Source organism: Saimiri boliviensis, chromosome 4, assembly GCF_048565385.1.
Source record: "Saimiri boliviensis isolate mSaiBol1 chromosome 4, mSaiBol1.pri, whole genome shotgun sequence".
Taxonomy (NCBI): Eukaryota; Metazoa; Chordata; class Mammalia; order Primates; family Cebidae; genus Saimiri; species Saimiri boliviensis.
The window spans coordinates 39662949-39683652 of record NC_133452.1 but is presented as its reverse complement, the minus strand read 5'-3'; the positions used below and the strand labels follow the sequence as shown (position 1 = coordinate 39683652).

Here is a 20704-nt window from a genome sequence, read left to right as displayed (position 1 = left end):
ATTTAAAGTGAGAATACTGTCACTCTTAATCTTGATCAGACATTGTGTGTTCTCTCCTTCCTGGACTTGGGTTTTTGTTAGACCCTTTGGATCTGGAAGGGGTGGGTCAGAGTTTTTGGTGTTTGTCCTCTGAAGTGGATGATACTGCCCAGAGAGAGGACAAGGTGTGACTTGCTAACCCTGAAGAATACCATCATGTAAGAGGTGGGTGCAGGAGAAAGCGTAGAGCAGGATCCTGAAAAGGAACCACGAGAGACAGAGAAAGGCACCAGAACTGGGGCCTGCGGCAGAAGCCAGGAGAGCGGGCAGTTGAAGCGGGGAGGAAGCAGTGTCAGATGCTGTGGTTGTTCTCAAGGGTATTGTGTCTGCGGCCAGGGCAGTTGGAGTGTTTGGGGACAGAAACACTCCAGGGCAATTGGAGTGTTTGGCGTTTTACAAAGTCATTGTGAGGAAGCGATAACTATAGACTGCTTTTGAGAAATTTAGCTGTAAAAGAGAAAGGGAATTTTTATGGTATGTGTCTGTGTTTTTCAGCTTTTGGTTTTTGCAGATTTATTTTACCTTCCCTAATTTTTTATTATAAAAGTAATGTTTGCTCATTATGAAAACATCAACTATTAATTGTGTAAGAGTGCTTATTAATAAAAAATAAAAGTCCTGTTTCCCATCACCCTTCCTTCCTTCCATATTCCATATCCCAGAAAGCATGACCCTTAATAGTTGACTTTGTGCCTTCCAGATGTTTTCTCTGTATAAAAAAATATGTATTGCTTTTTGTTTTTCACACACACACACACACACATGCACACACTTTTTCTTTTCTTTCTTTCTTTTTTTTTTTAAAGATGGGGTTTCACCATGTTGGTCAGGCTGATCTTGAACTCCTGACCTCAGGTGATCCGCCCGCCTTGGCCTCCAATTTTTTTTTTTTTTTTTTTTTTTGAGACATAGTCTCTTTCTCTCTAACTCAGGCTGGAGTGCAGTGACGTGGCCATGACCCACTGTATCCTCAACCTTCTGGGCACAAGTGATCCTCTCACCACAGCCTCCCATGTAGCTGGGACCACAGGCATGCACCACCTGATGCCCAGATAATTTTTTTATTTTTTAGAAATGGTGTTTTGCTATGTTGCCCAGGTTGATCTTGAAGTCCTGGGCTCAAACAATCCTCCCGTCTTGGCTTCCCAAAGTGCTTGGATAACAGGCCTGAGCCACCACGCCTGGCAAACATACTCTTTTTAACCATTGGGTAGTACTCCATTTTACGGAATTGACCTTAATTCACTGAACTGCTCTCATATTGAACAACTGAGTGATCCTCATTTTTTCATTATTAAAAAAAAAAAAAGGTTCAGTGAGCATCCTTTTGTATCTGTAAGTAGGTCTAGGATCTGTCTCTAGAATTGCCAGGTGAAAATTATGGACATTTAAACTACATTTAAATTTTTGATGCATATTACTACTTTTCATATTAATTTTCTCTTTTTATCTTCCTTCCTCCCTCCCTTCTTTCCTTCTTGGCTTGCTTCCCCCCACCCCACCCCCCCGCCCCTTTGCAATGGTAAGAGAACATAGTATTTGAACTCTGAAGAAGCCGCTAGGGAGTAGAGTATTAGAAGGTTCAGAGAAGAGGCCTGGGGGAAGATGGGACCCAGAGTATATGCAGAGATCCCAGTGTTAGGCAGGAGAAGGAGTCTCTTGCATTTTAACAGGAAGGAGGGGCAGAGCAGTAGGGCTCATGGATATACAGGGAGGCTTCTCGGTTTGGAGGCACACAGAAAGAGGGCAAATTTGTGTTAGAAGGCAAATTCCTAGCTGAGAATGAGGATGGAAAAAGTGGGATTAGAAGCTGACGGAGAAGGAGGAGGATTTGAAAAGGCTGCAGTGAAGGATGGGAGAGGGAGTTAAGCAGGACCATGGAGGAGAATTGCCATGCAGTGGCAGAGCCCAGCATTGAGGTGGAGTTGATTCTTGTTGCTCCATTCTCATTATTTGCAGTAGTTACGCTCCACAAATTAGCAAGTATGGAACCATCACTCTTTGGGGAAATAGCGGGTTAGCTTCCTGTGAGCCTCTGGTCATACTTTCGTCTACTGATCAGTATGTAACCTTGTTTTATGTGTGTTTCTGTTTAAAGACACATCATTTCATATATGTTATTGATTCATTAAAATGGAACTCGCAAGTAAGAGCACTGTCACTCCTGCCTGATGAAGCTTATCTAGCACAAGTACCTTCTCTGTAAGGCACATCACAACCTTTTGACACTTAGGGACACTAAATAACACTTCAGCACTATGTCAGGGGCCATTTTAAACAGCAGCTTCATCCAAAAAAAGCACAAAAATGTAGAACGTGCGGCACTAAATGGACCCCACAAAAGACACTTGTTCCCAGTATGAGGACTGAAACAAGACGGTAAAGCGCCTTCTTGATTGACTTCAGCTGGGAACATACATGTTGAGTGACTCAAAAGTGTTGTCAGTCTGTGCATGTCCACGAATACTGCAGGTATTATTTTGGGGTTACAAATAAATTGTTAGCAAGTAGATGAAGTCACAAATACGGAACACAACACGTGAGTAGTGAAGACTGGCGGGATGTCATTTTTTCCTTCCCAGCACCATTTACTAGACTCTGTTAGGTACAGACAAGATGGATACCTGAAATGGTGGAACGTCACCAGCAAATGTTTGCAAAGGATATCAGGGCAGAACTTTTTAAATGTTGGCAAGAAAATGTTTTTTAAGTGATTGCTAGGAAAGGACGGCTTGGGGTGAGGGGAGCTGCTAGGGAGGAAGTAGAGGGACCAATGTGAGATAGTCGAGTTTCTGTTGAGATGGAGGAAGAGGCATGCTGGCAGTAACCGAGTTTGCAAACTGGCGTAGGAGTATGTGTCCTAGGGTTGGATTTTTACATGAATATTAAGAAGCAGAGCAGTTCTTGTTGGGAACTAGATTCATGGGAGCGAGGGCTTGAAGCAGGGAGAAGGGAGCCACAACGCCAAGGTACTAGAAGAGTCATACATAGATATGATGAAAGTACTCAGATGGAGAGGAAGAGAATAAGCCAGGGTAAGTGTTCGGGAGGTTAGCATGGGGGAGGAAGAGCAGAAGAGTTGCTTCAGCCACGTGGCTCGAGCCTCAGAGAACTGGCCTAGGATCCGTGGTGTGGTGGGAAGCAGCAACTCCACCTATGTGTGCAGGTGGTGAGTGGGGAAGAGGAGCAGCCTTAGGGAAAGGCTCGAGAAAGATGAGCTAGGTACGACTGTGGGCAAGAAGGATGAGGATATGGGAGGTTGTTTCTCAAAGCATAGCTTTCCAGAGAGCCTGAGATAGAGACTGAGGGACAGCAGAGAGCTCAGCTCAGGGGAGCAGAAGCTCAGAACGGTGTGCCCACCAGAAAGTAGAGGCTGTAACTTACTAAAGGGGCTGAGCTTTTAGGATCGGCCAGAGACAGCTGACTGTGAGACAGAGGAGTGAAGCAGCCTTCTTTGCATGGGGTGGCTGCAGGGAGTGGGGGTAGCCCAGCCTTTCTTGAGAGATTATATTTCCCAGGGATTCCAATCTCAGCTCTATGGAAAGACTCTGTTCTCTGGGGGTAGTCAGCTTAGTTGTAAATTTTATGTATGTGGTATATCAATACATTCCAATTGAAAAAATACTGATACATAAGAGAAAATATTAAAAGTCCATCATTTCCTTTTTGCCCCTTCTTTTCTATCGCTTGTAGAAGAAATCATTAAAATTTTGGCAAATATTTGTCCAGACTTCTTTGTACCATGTGTTTACATATATATGAATAAGTTTATATAATTATGTATATAAATGCATATACTTATGTATATATACACACACATACATATATGTATACATAATTATATACACATAGATATACATGTGGACCCCCACGTGTCTAATTTTCTCATGAACTAACTCATTCTATGTTAGTTCCGCCATGTGAGTTTTAGCAGTATGTTTTAGACAACTTTCCATGACAGTAACTGTACAGCTACCTCACTTTGAGGATTGATTGCCCTGGCCCTGCACTCTGGTCTAAGTTCCTCTTTCAGGCTTCTGCAGGACAGGTGCTCCTGGAGGGGATAGTTGTCTGGTGTGGTATGTGTTTCTACTTGAGCACATCTGCTTGTGCTAGTGGGAAGAAGACTGAGGGGCTGAATCTACTCTCTGAGAGCCCAGGGAAGGGTCTGATCCAGCTCAGGTTGCTTAAGCCCACGTGACCTTCTAAATCAGAATGTTCCAAAGTGGAGCCCTGTAGGCATATGTACAGCATGTGTTATACAGCATGAGTTCTTACTAGCATTCTTAGGAGCCTGTCTCATCCAAGTAATAAACTAGGTGAGACACTTTTCTTTCTTTCTTCCAATCCAGCTTTGGTGGAGAAGAGACGCTTGATTTCTCTGCATTTGCTCTAGCCGAGGTCTGCAGCATTTAGTGCAGGGCAGAGCGTCCACTCTGGGGCCCTGCTGGAACTGAGTGTGCTGTGCTGGGGTGGCTACTTGCCTTCCAGCTCACCTTGGGGACACATCCTGGTACAGTATAGGGAGTGGAGAAAGGACCTACACTTGTGGGAAATCAGTCTTTGCCCCGTATCCATGTGCTCCTAATGTAACTAAGAATGTTGCCAGAATCCCCCAGCTCAGCTCTTCCCAATTTGATAGGCTTTGCCTTTAAATTCTGGATATCTGTATAGTTGTTTGCTGTTAATGTGGGTGGTTTGATTAACATTAAGGCTGTATCATGCCTGGTGTCCATGTTTATTTTTGTATATGTACATGAATATTCTGGGTTAAAGAAGTAATTCAGCCTGCTTTACCTGTTTCAGGTTTGTGGATACCGGATAAAACTTCACTTTGATGGGTATTCTGATTGCTATGACTTCTGGGTGAATGCAGACGCTCTGGATATCCACCCGGTTGGGTGGTGTGAGAAAACCGGCCACAAACTCCATCCTCCAAAAGGTTTTGTCAGTTTCTGTTTCATATTTTAAATTCAGTAAAAACTCATTTTCTTAACATGCGATGTTAGAATTTTTAAAAATTCAGGCTTGATGAAAATTCAGATAGGTGCAAATTTACCCTTATTGTTCATGATAAAAACACATTTATTAAAGTAAAAGAAATAAAATTACAGTACAACTTAAGAAAGTAAACTATGTTCGTGTACTTATTTTTATGTAACATAACATTTGCATGATACTCAACTTTGACTACAAATAATGTTTACCTGCAAATTTCTATCATTAAATATATACATCTTTGAAAATACCAATTTGAAAAATTAGTTTAAATTAGTTTACATAACTAAGTTTAGAGTAAAGTGTTTTAAGCTATTTTTTCAAATCAGTTTTTCAGTATATAGAAAATTCTGAGAAATTCTGCATGAACTTACAGATCTTAATATTTAGGAGACTGGCAAGAAGACTGTAACACTAATAATTGGCTTAAGTGGGGGGTTGAACTTGTAGCAATTACTTTTCTTATATTTGAGTTCTTTATATTATAGTTCACCAGTAAATATCATCTTTTCCACTCTCTCCCTAATGTGTTCTGTAATTTTTTTTTTTTTTTTTTTTTTTTTTTTTTTGACAGAGTCTTGCTCTGTTGCTCAGGTTGGAGTGCAGTGGTGCGATCTTCACTCACTGCAACCACTGCCCTCCAGGTTCAAGCGATTCTCCTGTCTCAGCCTCCTTGAGTAGCTGGGATTACAGGCGCCCACCACCATGCCTGCCTGATTTTTCTATTTTAAGTAGAGACAGAATTTCACCATGTTGGCCAGGCTGGTCTCGAACTTCTGGCCTCAAGTGATCTGCCCACCTCAGCCTCCCAAAGTGCTGGGATTGCAGGTGTGAGCCTCTGTGCCGGCCATGTTTAGTAACATCTTGTTCCCTTCTCTTTTAATCATTACATTTATTTTTGTTTACTTGATGTCAAAAATTCAGGTTACTAGTTTGATATTTGTGGCCTATTTCAGGGCTTTAATGCATTAGCCATTCCTTTGTTGTAAGTGAAAAAATAGTGGCAAAGTGGTATATAGCTGAAGGATTAAACAACATCGCATAGGAAAGATGAGGGTGAAAAAGAAAATCTGTAAGTCTTCCATGAATTGATCTCTTACATATGGTCAATTATTAGCTGTTCTTTTCACGGCGCCTTTTGGACTTTGATGAATGTAAAAGAGCGCACATCCGCAGAAAAAATACGATGCTGAATTTCCTTTTTTAAGAAAATGTTAAATTCAATGAAATTGTAAAAAATTAAAGGAAGGAAGGACATTTCCCTTATTGTAATTTGCCAGCATCCTTACTTCATAAACCTTCAATTGTCCTTCTTGAGGTGATAGGCCAAAAGGATTTTATCTGTTCCCTTTCTATTATTTCCAAATTCCCATTTGTTTCTGTAAGTTAGTCTTCCCAAAATAGACTAGGTGAGAGAAAAATAAAGAATTTTGACCACTCCAGTTCAATATCTGTATTGCTGAGGAATTCTACCTAAATACTGGTAGAAATACCCTGATAGTAAAAAGTGCCCTAGGTATAATAAGTATTTGCTTCCTTACTCCTTTTCTTTTTTTTTTTTTTTTTTTTTTTTTTGAGACGGAGTTTCGCTCTTGTTGTCCAGGCTGGAGTGCAATGGCGCGATCTCGGCTCACCGCAACCTCTGCCTCCTGGGTTCAGGCAATTCTCCTGCCTCAGCCTCCTGAGTAGCTGGGATTACAGGCACACGCCACCATGCCCAGCTAATTTTTAGTATTTTTAGTAGAGACGGGGTTTCACCATGTTGACCAGGATGGTCTCGATCTCTTGACCTCGTGATCCACCCGCCTCGGCCTCCCAAAGTGCTGGGATTACAGGCTTGAGCCACCGCGCCCGGCTCCTTTTCTTTATATCCATTACCATTCATTCAGAATTGGAAAGTAATAATACAGCTTATTGGAAATAAACGTATTCCAAATATCCATAGTTATGAATTATGGGTTAAAATTTTTTTATTGAAAAAGTCATTTGATTGATTTTGGCATGTTGGAGTTGGAGATAAAAGTAGGACTAGAAAACTAAGTGTAAAATATTTTGATATTTGAGTCAGTCTGTTCCTATGTGCTTTCTCCAGGTTATAAAGAAGAGGAATTTAACTGGCAGACCTATCTTAAGACATGTAAAGCTCAAGCTGCTCCTAAGTCATTATTTGAAAATCAGAATATAGTAAGTACATACAACACATGTTTCCTTTCAAAGGAAGAAGTTTTTTGAATATCTTATAGGATCAATTACAAGTGATAACAAAGAACTATAATAAATTTTATTGCCTTGGTAAATAGAGTACTCTTACCTTAATTAAAGTTTAAAATTAGCTTAAAATCTTTATGAATAAATATATTTCATAGCCATATTATGATCGTCTCTTTTATTGCACAGTAGAAGACAAGATAGTACAAGATTCAGTTGAGATTTACAATTAAGATGCATAAAAAATTAAATTGGCAGAGATATTTTATTGTTATTATCACTTATTTGGTAGTGCTGTTTAAATGGGATTCACATAGCCAGATGAAGGCAGCCCTGTTTCAGTTTATATGTAGGAGGTCACTGGAGACTGTGACTTGTCTTCACTCTAGCTTATAGCTTTGTTTACAGTAAACAGAAGCAAAGTCTCGATGTGTGTCTCTTTTCTACCTCTTGACCTGTATTCCCACCTTCCATAACATGTTCTTCTGTTGACAGACCTGATTCATGACATTTTTCTTGTCCCAAGTTCTGATCTATTTGGAAAGAATAAAGAGCAAGCCAGTGGAAAACCAAAATGCCATCTTTACAGATGGTCAGAGCTAAGTTGGAGAATGTGCATGGCCTTTATCTGCAGACAAATATGCTTGATTCTGAGCCCTAGAATTGAAGAGATTTAATTTTCCTTTTGGCCCCATCCCCCAAGTGCAGGGAACACTAGACCCTTGAGGAGCAGAGTAGAAACTGCGTACCCTGCAGCCCAGCTTTCTTTCTAGTATGATCAGTTCCTCCTTCCCGAAGTCACCAGGCAGGTAGCATTCAGTGAGACAGTGGGGAGAAGCACTAATGTTTCACTGACAGCGTTCCCTCCAAATGGAAATAAACAAACATCAAAAGCAGGGGAAAACCTCCTCATTCCAAAAACCCTTCATTTGAGAAACAGTATAAACCAGTTGGTTTGAGAGCATCAATTTAATGGCTGGAATGTTCTCTGATTTAATCGAACACAAACCAGGTTGAATTAGAGAACTGACAAATTGTGTTTGTGTGCATGTGTGTTTGTGTGTTTAGGTTACTAATAGTGTTAATGAGCCAGCTTATTATTTTAAAACGTCTTAATTGAGAGGATAGCGTAATTTCTGAAATGTTATAGTGTATTGTCAGTTGGTGTGTCAGAACTTATCCCAGGGAGGAAGGTCAGTTCGGTGGAAAACTCAGCAGCCTGCTGTCTCTGCTCCAACTTTCCTAATCCCTGTCTGGTTCTCTGATGATGACTTCTGTCAGGGATTTGATTAACTGCCTTGAACTGTCCTCCTAAATTCTATGCATTGCTAGCATACAACTTAATCTCGGGCTCTGTGTTTCGTATCTAAGAGACAATTAATTTTTTCCATTTCTAGATTCCTCTACCTCAGAATCCTCGAACATTTATGGTCAAAACTCTCAGTACTAAATTCATAGTAAAGATTTCTGTGTAGCATTAGTGCCTGTTTCATTCAGACATGACTTATTCTAACATTTTCAGATACACGGCTGTCTACATTTTTACAATGATAGTTGTATAATCATAGTAAAATGAGAGATAGTATCTATTTTGCTTAAACTAGTTAGAATAATTATAATGAGTCTGAACAGTGTCTTTTTTTAAAGGAAAGAAATGACTTACATTGTATTGTGATTGGCATAATTGGTATCTAGGTATACTAGTCTATAATGTATATATAGATAGATAAAGATACTTTTCCTCATAAAAGATTGTAAGAGGTGTTTATGCATTACTGTACCTCAAGCACTAACTCTTACAGATCTTTTATTGTCTTTGTTCCCTGATCCAAATGACTGATTATCTGTGGATTTCTTTAAGTTACCAACTATTTTGAATAGCTGTGTACGTCAACAGCCAGTTCTTTTGCTGCTGTTAGGAATAAGATGTATCTGAAGTGTTGAGTAAAAGTTGTAATAATTTGCAGCCTTTCATATATGAAGATGACCTACTTTCAGTAGAGTACTCTTTTGAGAGAGATTTGCAGAAGTGGGAGTGAATTTGTACTGACTCATGCACATTTTTAACTTGATTAAGTGCATATTTTGTATGAATAATTTTCATTGTTAAGTCTGTAATAAAGAAAAAAAGGACAAAATGTGAACTATATGGTGAATAAAACTTACAGTTTTCTAATTAAGGTATCAAAACGCATGTTAAAATTAATTATTTTTAACTCTGTGAGGTGATGGATTTTTCGTTTTGAGGCCCAGATAGCTAATTGGGTGTAGCAGTAGGGCATTTTTTTTTTTAATTGCTGCTTGTTGGAAAGCGACCCTGCTGTGAAACTGGCATATGATTTTGAAATTATGTGAATACAGCAGTGGATGCCAGGCCTTTGAGCAAGAAGTGCAGAGAGTGTGCAGGTCTTGTAGTTAAGTGTGTGCTTATCTCTAATTAAATCTGTGTGTTTCCATAGACAGTGATCCCATCGGGCTTTCGAGTTGGTATGAAGCTTGAGGCAGTAGACAAAAAGAATCCCACATTCATCTGTGTTGCTACGGTAACAGATATGGTGGACAATCGTTTCCTGGTACATTTTGACAACTGGGATGAAAGCTATGACTATTGGTGAGACATTTTCCATTGTTGTGTGCTTTTAAAAATTTAATGTTTATCCAAGTAAACCAAGTACATGGTTTAGAAACAGTAAGAACACAAAGCTTATAGCAACAAAAAAAAAACACAACATTCGCCCACTTTTTTCTATTACAGATTTTTAATTTTTTACCTGTTCCATATGGCATGTATTTTAAATAACATCCTTTAATTCTACTTTATGATTTGTATTTTATTGACTTCCTACTATGGAAGTGCAGTCCCTACACCCCACATTGCTAATGTATGTTCACACTTATTTTGATCTTCCCTTCTTATTTTCATGCCCACCAGCTAATTTGAGCATTCATAATAGCTGAATGCAAAATATGTTGAAGAATATTATTTTTAATTATTGCAGTTTTTAGATACACTGCACAGAGTAGTAAAAGCAACATATGTTAAAATTATGTAATTATAATACAATTATAATAAAGCCATTGTATTTTGATTCAACAGTTGCAATAAGGATTTTTCATACCCAATTCATGTTCATTGATTGCTATAATTCAGTTTCCTGGTAAAAGGCATTTCTAAAGTGTTTAGTTCCTTCTAGAGTACACTTGAATTGAGAACATTTTAGAGAAATAACAGCTATCTTTCTAAAATATGGCTTGTGTTACAGGGTAAGTGAATATTAACTTCTATAAATATTGCTAAATTTCAGGGAGGTTTGTTTTTTGACCTTACTTTTTAGTATCCACCTATTTAAACATTCTGTAGACCCATCGGTAATTTCCATTGCTTCTCAGATGGTATTCTTAGATACTTACCAGTTTTACTTGCATTGTCTAAAAAAGAAGAGATGTTGACATTCATTTGCTATTCGTATTTTTTAAATGCTTTCTATTATATGTTACCAAAAATGTAGACAATTAGTTCCATGATGAGATTACAGACCCAAGTACAATTAGGCCTTCTGTATCTGTGGGTTGCACATCCATGTATGCAACCAACTGCAGATAAAAAATATAAAAAATTGAAAAATAACAGAATAATAAAAATAATACAAATAAGAATATACAGTATAACAATTATTTATATAGCATTTATGTTGTATTAGGTATTCTAAGTAATGTAGAAATGATTTAAAGTCTATGGGAGATAAAGTCTACAGAAGGTTGTGTGAAGGTCATATGCAGTTATTAATGCCCTTTTATAAAAGTGACTTGGGCATCCTGAGATTTTGATGTCCGAGGGGGCTTCTGGAACCAGTCTCCTGCTAAAACCAAGACATGACTGCACTTTCAAATATATTGTGTTTTCCCCAGCTTTTTTCTGCAGAGCATAATTCTTCCTCATAGGACATTTTTACATTCAGTTTATAATTAAATTTTTTCATTGAAATACAGTCAATTTCTAACGTAACACAAAAATAGTATAATAGAGTAGCCCTACTGTAGTCTTTACTTAGCACCAACAATGATCACCTTATATCCAGTATGTTTCCTGTGTATTCCTACTTCTAAAATCCCAACTCTGGGATTGTTTTGAAATCAATTACAAATATCGGAGCATTTTACCTGTAAATATTTCAGTATGTATCTTCTAAAGAGAGGAATTGTTTTTATTTTCTTAAAAATAATAGTAACTATGATATTACTAACATACTTAAATATTTCTCCCAGTTATTTTAGTGGGTTTTTGTTTGTTTTTAGCTGATGGTTTTACATCCAATAAGGTGTACACTTTGTGATTGCTTTGCTTGACCTTGTTTAATTTACAGATACCTGTTCCTCTCCTTTCTTGCTCTTTGGTTGTAGCCCTTATTAAAGACACCAGGTTGTTTGTACTGTTGAGTCTCTCAGTTTGATTTGCTGATTGAGACCTTGTCTTATTGTTCACTGTGTTCTTCTATTCCTCCTATTTACTGTAAACTGGTGGGTTTTGTTTCATTTAAAATTGTTGGGCCTACCACAGTGGCTCATGCCTGTAATCCCAGTAATTTAGGAGACCAGGGTGGGAGATCACTTGAACCCAGGTGTTTGAGGCCAGCCTGGGCAAGATAGCAAGACCCCTGACTCTACATAAACATTTCAAAAACAACAAAAATGTTCTATACCTATTTTGAATGGCTGAGTGGATGAGAAAATGTTAACTTTGGAAATAGTCTAAATCGGTCCTGAATCAAACCTGTGTTGTCTCCTTCTGTGCTTGGTGGACTGTGATGATAGTACTACTGGGGCAGTAACTGGGCTCCAGGCCTTTTCTTAAGGAATGATGCTAAAGCAACAATTGGAATCTGTTGAAATGAGAATGTTTTCGTTTTGAAGTTGTGGTTTATTTGAGGAGAATTTTTTTAAAGCTTTTGCCTGATTTAAACAAAATGGGTGAATGTCAGTTTATTTTTGTGATCTCGTAAGTATTAACAGTGTTGTAAAGGTATAAGTTGCTGATTTGACGTAAGATGTGTTGCCTTTAAAAACATTCTTGTGGAAAAAAAGCAAGGAAGGAGTCTAAAAGAATTTGCTGCATTCATTTTTTGATGCCAAATATCTAAGGAACAAACAGGAAGGATCCTGGGTTCTAAAAAAGCTCCTGGATTCTAAAAAGATCCTGGATTCTAAAAATACAAAGAAAAGAAAAAAAAATTAATCTCTTTTAACTCTAGTTTTGTGCTTTTATGAGCACAAACTTAATTATTTTTAGGATGGAATGTACCTTGAGGATTACTTAGACTTCCAGCTACTGACATGAAATCATATTTTGTTAATTGTCTGAAAAAGAAAATGAAAACAGTGTGTTCTCTTCCACAACATGCAATTAAGGCACAATGGAAATTACTTAAGTGCTCTGGAATTTCTCCACTTTTACTAAGTATTATGCTCTTTGATCTTTGAATTTCGGAATGGTTTTTATCTGCATAAATTACTTAGGTATGTAATTGAGGTTACAGATTGGATTGCCTTTCCCAATTTAAAATAGTTTGGAAATGAGACATTTTTTGCTTTGAATTGAATAGTAATTCTATATCTCTTTTTTACATTAGTGGGAATTTGAAAATATGTATGTGTCTATATATATTTGTGATACTACATGTTGCAGTAAAACATTTCTAACTTCCAAAGAAGAACATAATAAAAATTTAGGTAGGATTGAAAAAGTAGTTTTCTATGAAACAAAAATAGTATATATTAAACTAAAAATGGCATCACCTTTGGGTTTCTTCTGTGCTTTTGTTACTGATAATTGGTAGCTGCTCAATTCTATCTCCTTAACAGTTGTTAGGTTTAGGAATAATCCTAGGTATTATAGAATATCAGCACTAGAAAGGACTGTAGGGATCCAGGAAGGTAGGTGAGCACCTCCAGGGTAGCACACCCTCCTGCCACAGCAGCCACAGGCAGAACACAATGAGAACAGTCACTTCCTCTTTTTTCTGCAGGGACTAGGAAGTAGGAAGGAACCTTTCTTTTATTATTTTCACATACCCTTATCTTTTGGGATCCAGGAAGGGATGACAACAGGATTTGGCCCATTGTTTAGTAGAAGGCCTAAGTGAATGAGGTTGCAGCTTCAGCCATTTTTGGTTCCATTGTACTTTAGTGTCCCAGTGGAGTCAAGGCAAAAATGAGCAAGAAAAAGATCTATAAAAAAGAGAAGCATTGTTAGTGAATTAGAACAAATAGATTAGTGGACCTTTTTCTGATTGCCTCTTTTCCATAAACTTATTTTTTAGAGATGAACCTCTTTTACATTTATACATTAAAAGCAATAGTAACTTTATGTGTCTCCCTAAAATCATGTTGAAAAGTTGTCAGTTTCTTAGAGCAGCGTCAGTTAACAGGGTTATCCCTATTTAAATTTGGGAAGCACTGGTTGATGGTGGTGATGGGAAGGTTGTGGAGATCAGTGGAAACTGGGCAGTTTTAAACTTCAGTCCAGAGGGTCTGGGGATGGAGAGAAACTAAACACCACTGTCTTGGCTGAAGGTTAGATGGTGGTTAGTGCTAAATTTTTAGAACCAGCTACTTGGAGGGGTGATGGCACTTGGAGGCATGAAGGACAGACTCAGGCTCCCTGGAGGGCTCTTGGAGAGGGCTTCTTAGAGGACACAGGCTTTGAGCTGGACCAAGAAGGAATGGTGCTTAGAGGTTGGGATGGATATTCCTGGTTAAGGAAAGCACTTGCTTGTGTATTGGCCTGGGGGTAAGATGTGTTTGAGTAATGGCAGCCAGTATATTCAGTACATTACTTAACACTTCTAAACTTTAGTTGTCCTCTGAAAGGGATTAATAATAATACGTGTCTCATCAGGTGTCATGGAAATTAAAATAAGAGGTTTAGAAACAGAAATCGATTTGCAAAAGGTTGAAAAGCCATAAGGGATATTAAGCAGAGAAGTTAGGTACTGAAAGCAAAACGATTATTGCTTAAGAGGAAGTTGACTTCTTTGGAGGGTTCCCTGCACCATGAGCATTTTCGAGCTTGGTTTTAGATAGAAGGCAGGAGGCCACTGTGGAGGGAGCAAGTGGAGATTTCCGCAACTATGGGTTATAATTGATGCCAGGTCTCCTAGAAGCAGCTGCCCTCAGAAAGAAAGAAACTTTCTTTTCCCTCAGCCTGGAGAAAAGGAAGAAGTAAAAGGAAAATTTGATACAAGGGTGATGAGATGCTATCACCTTTATCTTTTCCAAGTATTCATTATGTTAACGAAAGATTTTAAGTTTGAAGGAAATCAATACTATTTCAAACAGCTATTGTGGGTAATGGAATTGGACATGAATTAGGGATGGAAAGGACCACTTGATGACTCAGGCTGATGAGGTTTGGCGTTCAGTAGTAAAGTGCAGAGTAATGGAGGCCCTGAGGAGTTCACGTATAAGGGGAGCCAGGAGAGTTGAGTACTGGGTAATAAATGGGTAGAATCATCATGCTCTGGGTTTAGAGAGTGGAGAAGCCAAGTGTCCTGTATTTCTTCAAATAATCTAAACCGCTCTTGCTTAACGGAGAGACTTTGATGTTTTCCGTAAGTAAGCGTCTTGCAGTATTCTCCTTTGACTCTGCCTGAATCTGCAGAGCCCAGAGTGTATGCATTAGTTTTTGTTTAGCTTTTGGCTGTCATTGATAAAACCAGAATACCTTTTTTTTTTTCTACCCAAGTACTTGCTGAAATCACTTAACCTCTTTGATTTCCATAAAATGAGGATCTTCATGTCTCCTAACTTTATCCATTTATCATAAGCATGGATTTTTTTTTTTTTAAATGAGTTATTTCTTTGGTTTCTGGCCCTTTCAGAATTTACTGGCTAGGTCTCATTGGGTATAATTTGCATTTATACATGAAATGAACTTCAAAAATATATTTTGAAATGGACTTCTTTCATGATATACATAAACATCCGAAAGAAAGAGAGACAGAGTACAGCAATAAGGGATTTGCCATGCTTTTTACCTTTAGTTTTTCTTCCTATTTCTTTTCAGTTACATTTCTACTTTTGAACACTAGATGGGACTAAGAGATGACTTGTTTTACAATGGCAATAGAAAGGCTATCACAGCCTTCCAACTTTTGAGTGAAGTGTTGTCTGCTTATTAAGGGAGTATAAGTAAAATAGATAGAAGCAGTAATATTTTTATCTTCGCTGTTGAGACAGCCTCTTTGTTTTAAATGGTGACTTTGATCAATATCTAGATGTTATTTAAATTTTATATTAGATTCAGATAGCACAGAAATGAGTGACCATTAAGAGTTACAATATTTTCCGTAATTGCAATTTATATATTCAATAAAATCAAAGGAGTAATGTTCACTGTTTCTACTTTAAAATAAACATCGTAAGTCCAGCAGATAATTATAAAAGCTACTCTGTAAGTCCTATTAGATTGAGAAGGAAGAATTAAATATCGTATATCTGTTATTTTTTTCATTTTTTATGATGCTATGTATGAATGAATAACCTTCCCTAAAATAAAGGGAGTAATTCATTAGTAATAATCCATTACCAAAATGATTTTTTAGGAAAACACTAGAATATCTGGAAATAGGGCTCCATAGCCTTGTTTGTATAATTTATAAAAGTACATCTTAATGAATTGTGTATTAAAATGTCTTTTATGAAAATATATATTGTAAGAAACATGGTGATTGCTGTATGAACATAGCATGGACCTAGCAGTGCTTGTTTTCTTTCCATATTCCTAAAATAATGACATGAAAAATAGTTTGGGGTAGGGACAGCATGAGATAACAACTGAATAAAGGAAGAAGCCTTTACATATTAAGAAAAAGGTATTTTCTACTGAAGTGAGTTCTGAGAACAGTCAGCATTCAGTAGTGATTACATGAACTCAGCATGTACTATTGTCCCAGGCTGTGCCTTTAGAAGGGTTGGCTTGGAAAGACGTGACTGTTTGCTAATCTCAACCACTTAGGACATTTCGTAGAAAGTTCTTTGTTTCACTATTCATAAGACTTCCTTATTCCCCAGAAACCCCAGCCACACTATTACCTTTCTGACTTTCTGCCTTCTAGTTTCCCATCCAGAGGGGTATATTGAGATTTCCTGATCTCAGTATAGACTCAACAGACCTCCTGGTTAGTATAGCAAGACTGGACTCCTTGGCACCTTTTAGACCAACATCTTCCAAACTGTGTTCTGCAGAACACTCAGGTTAATATGATGTTAATAGGCTGAAACATGCCGCATGTTGAGAAGAGGAATACATAGCATAAGTGTGGCTAGGAACAAGGAATTAGATGTACCAGCTACGCATGCCGACAAAGAGGCTTTGGAAATTAGATGCTTGACTGTAGTAGAGAGGACAGAAAGGAGAAGAAGGAGGTAAGGAAAAGAGAGTAGCAGTTTGTCATAATACCTGGTCTCTGCCATTCTAATGGGTAACAGGAATAGCATGTTGGTCATTAAGGATGATTGAGCTCCCTGCCTTTGTACATTTACCCTTAGTTTGCCTATGTACACACAGTCTAAGTTTATTGTTCCACATGGTCTTAATGAATGTGTATTTTTGCTGTAGTTGAAGTTACAGGATATAACAACACTGTGGGCAAAAAATTGCATGGTGTCAAATCCATAGGATATTTAATAAAAATCCACTCACTTGGTATTAATATATTAGAAGAGTAAAAATTTCTTTGGTTTAGCATTTTTTTCCAAATTAGATTGATTGTAATAAATAGAACTTTCTGTAAAGTGTTCATGATCTTTAATTTTAATTTTCTTTTTCTTTTTACTAGTGTTTGTGAGTTTATCCTGATAATTGCAGTTTTTTAATTTGTGTAACTTACAGGTGTGAAGCATCAAGTCCACATATTCATCCAGTTGGTTGGTGTAAAGAACATAGAAGAACCCTTATTACTCCGCCAGGTGTGTGTTTTTTAATATGTCTAATATTATTCATAGACTTCAAGAGTAGGCAGACTTTTTCTGTAAAGGGCCAGATAGTAAATATTTTCAGCTTTGCAGACCATGCCGTTTCTGTCACCACTATTCAAATCAGTTGTAGTTCAAAAACAGCCATAGACAATAGGTAAACCAATGTGCATAGGTGTGTTGCAGTAACAGTGTGTTTGCAAAAACAGGCAGCTGACTTGCAGGCATTAGTTTGCTCACCCCTGATGTACCTTCATATATATTAAGTATTGCCTTAGTCATAACAGAGTCTCAAATTTTGTCTTTCTTGGAAAAAAAATTCTGTTTTAAAAGATCTTTCATTTCTCAACTTGAAATTCATTTCTATACTTTATATTAGTATATGTTTAAATATATTGTCTAACCATAGAAGCAAATTGTCTACGGCTTGAACAAGTGTAGAAAAACGGATAAGAGGGACAGCATTTGTGGATTGGAGAGCAGACTTCATGTCAGCCTCAATCCTCACAGGGCACGGTGTTCACATTTAAGTGAGAAATCGAGGCTTTAGATTTTTTTACTTAGTTTAGAACTCATACGCTCAGTTTTCCTTTTCCCATTGTGATTCCTGGTTCCGGAATAGATTTTGCACCTTCATGCTAGTGGTGCCTCTGTGTTCTCTGAAGTTTTCAGGTGCTTCTGCTGTCTGCCTCTGGCCATAGAGCCTTCTCAGCTCCTTTGCTCTCTGTTTAACAGGGAACAGTATAACTGCTGATAAATAGTATCCTTGTGTTATATCATTTTCAGTTTCTTTTATGTGCTAAAGAACAGATTGTGTGGCTTCTTCATAATCTCAAGACAGTGTATTTCTGAGTACATCACTGCCTAAGGTGCCATGGCCACTGCTGCTATGGAAAGACAGGGTCATCAAACAGAAAGCATCCCTGCACAGTAGGTGATTGCTCAGTGGACACTTACAGGAGTAATGAAGACTGCCTTTATCACAGAGAGAGGATGAGCCCTGGGTTTACTAAGAGCTGTTTTGTGAATGTAGCCTGCAGCATGTAAGCAACAAAATTGGGAAGCTTCAAATTCTATTCTATTTGTACAGCTGGTTTCATTTTTAAGTTTGCACCCATGGCTTGATCAGTGTGTCAGTTAGAGTGTCTGATCATTTACTCACTCGGAGACCAGTCATTCCTATAATGACAAGTCCCATCTACTCCCTGAGTTTTCTCATATATTAAAGGATGGCAACCCTTTGTCTTGACTAATTTACAGTATTGTTTTGAAGGTGAAATAGCACTGACATAATGAAGGGTTAAAACAAAGTATTGGCCAGGCACCTCTGGCTCATGCCTGTAATCCCAGCACTTTGGGAGGCTGAGGCGGGTGGATCACTTGAGCCCAGGAGTTCAAGACCAGCCTGGGTAACATAGTGAGACCCTGTCTCATAAAAAATTTTAAAAGTCAGTCAGATGAGATGGCATGCACCTGTAGTCACATGCCTGCTTTTTGTGAGACTGAGGCAGGAGGATTGCTTGAGCCCCGTAGTTCGAGGCTGCAATGAGCTATAATTATGCCACTGCTCTCCAATCTGGGCAACAGAGCAAAACACTGTTTCAAGGAAGAAAAAAAGAAAGAAAGGTATTAATGATTTCATGACCCCAAATGTAGTGCTGTCTGGAAGATTTCTCATGTTCAGCCCTCCTTTGTCTGTCTTACAGCTTACAAAATATTAGTGGCCAGTGATTGCTTCTTTGCCACTATCATCATCTAAAATACTGTGACGATCCTTTTAGATTTCCCAGTTTGTTATCAATCTTTCTTTCTATACCACCATTTTTGGTCATGATCAGAGATCTGATTAACTAACAGTGTACCAGTGAACAACCATGGGTTCCTGGTTACGTACCCTGGAAGGAGTGGTGTAAGGCGTTAATACTGACTTCGTACTAAGGCAAAGAACCAGGCCATCTATTCCTTTTCCTGGACTTTTATAATTCAGTTGAAGAGAAAAGAATACCTTTCTTTTAAAAACTATTTTTTTAAATACAAAAATTGCATGTGAAAATACCAAATACACATTTTTAAAATACAGAATTGCATGTGAAATACCAAATGCATGACAGTGTGAATATACATAATGCCATTAAAATAGTAAAAATGGTAAATTTTATGTTACGTATATTTTACCACTGTTAGAAAATGCAAGAATGAACAAACAAAACTGTCAGATTGTGAAACTGGTTTATTGGGCATGTGCTGTTGCTACTCTTTGCCCCATGACAAAAAAGATACTCTTTCTCTGATCCCTCTTCTCTAAGGGCAAATGCCTGGCCCATCTCTGATCTGTCAGAAAAGAAGGATCCTAATCACTGGGCTTCCTAGACAGCTGCTTCCATCACCCCCTGGTACTTCACAGATTTTTCCATCCACTGACCTGCCCTGTAGGCCACCGCCACACTTCTGTTCTTTCTAAACACATAGCCTCTCTTTATTATTCTTTTCAGAAATTAAAATCTTCATGCCTTTTACAATTATTTTTATTTCAAATTACCCAATTATACATTAATACATGCTTGTTTTTAAGTTTAGAGTGGACTGCAGTTACCTCTATTCATATTTTAATGGTTTGTCCTTATGTGTTTCCAGGAAAGCCTTTTTGCCTATGTGAAATCACACACTTGCATTCATGCATCTCAGTTTCATTTAGTTGAATGTTCTGATTTAAATATTTAAACTGTGCAAGATATGTTTCTTAAAAATGTCATAAAATGTATGCACAGAACTATGTTTGCGTTTTTACTCTTTAACTATTTTACTTTGAAATCATTTCAAATGTACAGAAAGGTTGCAAGAACAGTGCAGAACTCATACCCCTGACCCAGAGACCCAGTCAAGTTTTCCAGTTGTTCTAGTGATGTCATTCCTAGCAAAAGGATCTCAGTTGTCAGATCCCTCCAGCTTCTATTGATTAGTCTCTCCTTGATTTTTATGACCTTAATATGTTTGAGGATTACAGCTCTGTCATTTTGTAGAATGTTACTTAATCTGAGAAGGATTGGTATTTCCTCATGATCATACCGAGGCTCTGCATTTTTGGCAGGAATGCCATAGACCCAGCGCTGTGTTCTTACTGTCTTCTCTCAGGTGGCTCATGACGTCAGTCTGTCTCTTTACTGGTTCGCATTTACCACTATTGGATCACGATGGTGTTTGCTAGGCTTGTCTCCTAATGGAGTTATTTTTTCTCTGTAACTAATAAGTATTTTGTGGCGATACTTTGAGACTGTGTATCTCATCCCAACGTCATTTGTTGTTCTTAGCATCTGTTGAGGTTTCAAGGATGAATTATATTATTCTGGCAGTGCTAAACTGTAATCTTTCTTACTCCATCATTCCTTATGCAAAATGAGTTGATATTTTCCTGCAAAGAATAGCTTTTCTTATCTTTCTACTTTTTTCAATTTATTTATATCAGTGTAGACCCATAGATTACTATTTT

General features: G+C 37.9%; 1 protein-coding gene across 9 annotated transcripts in view; it reads left to right on the top strand.

Moving 5' to 3' along the window:
• Positions 1-20704, top strand: part of L3MBTL3 (L3MBTL histone methyl-lysine binding protein 3) — a 122664-nt gene that overhangs the window by 43710 nt on the left and 58250 nt on the right. For all 9 annotated transcript variants that reach the window (XM_010342993.3, XM_010342991.3, XM_074397474.1 and 6 more), the window contains 4 exons: positions 4846-4981; positions 7130-7221; positions 9705-9856; positions 17135-17211. In XM_010342993.3, the coding sequence (XP_010341295.1) occupies positions 4846-4981; positions 7130-7221; positions 9705-9856; positions 17135-17211 (457 nt within the window). The remainder of the gene's footprint in view (positions 1-4845; positions 4982-7129; positions 7222-9704; positions 9857-17134; positions 17212-20704) is intronic.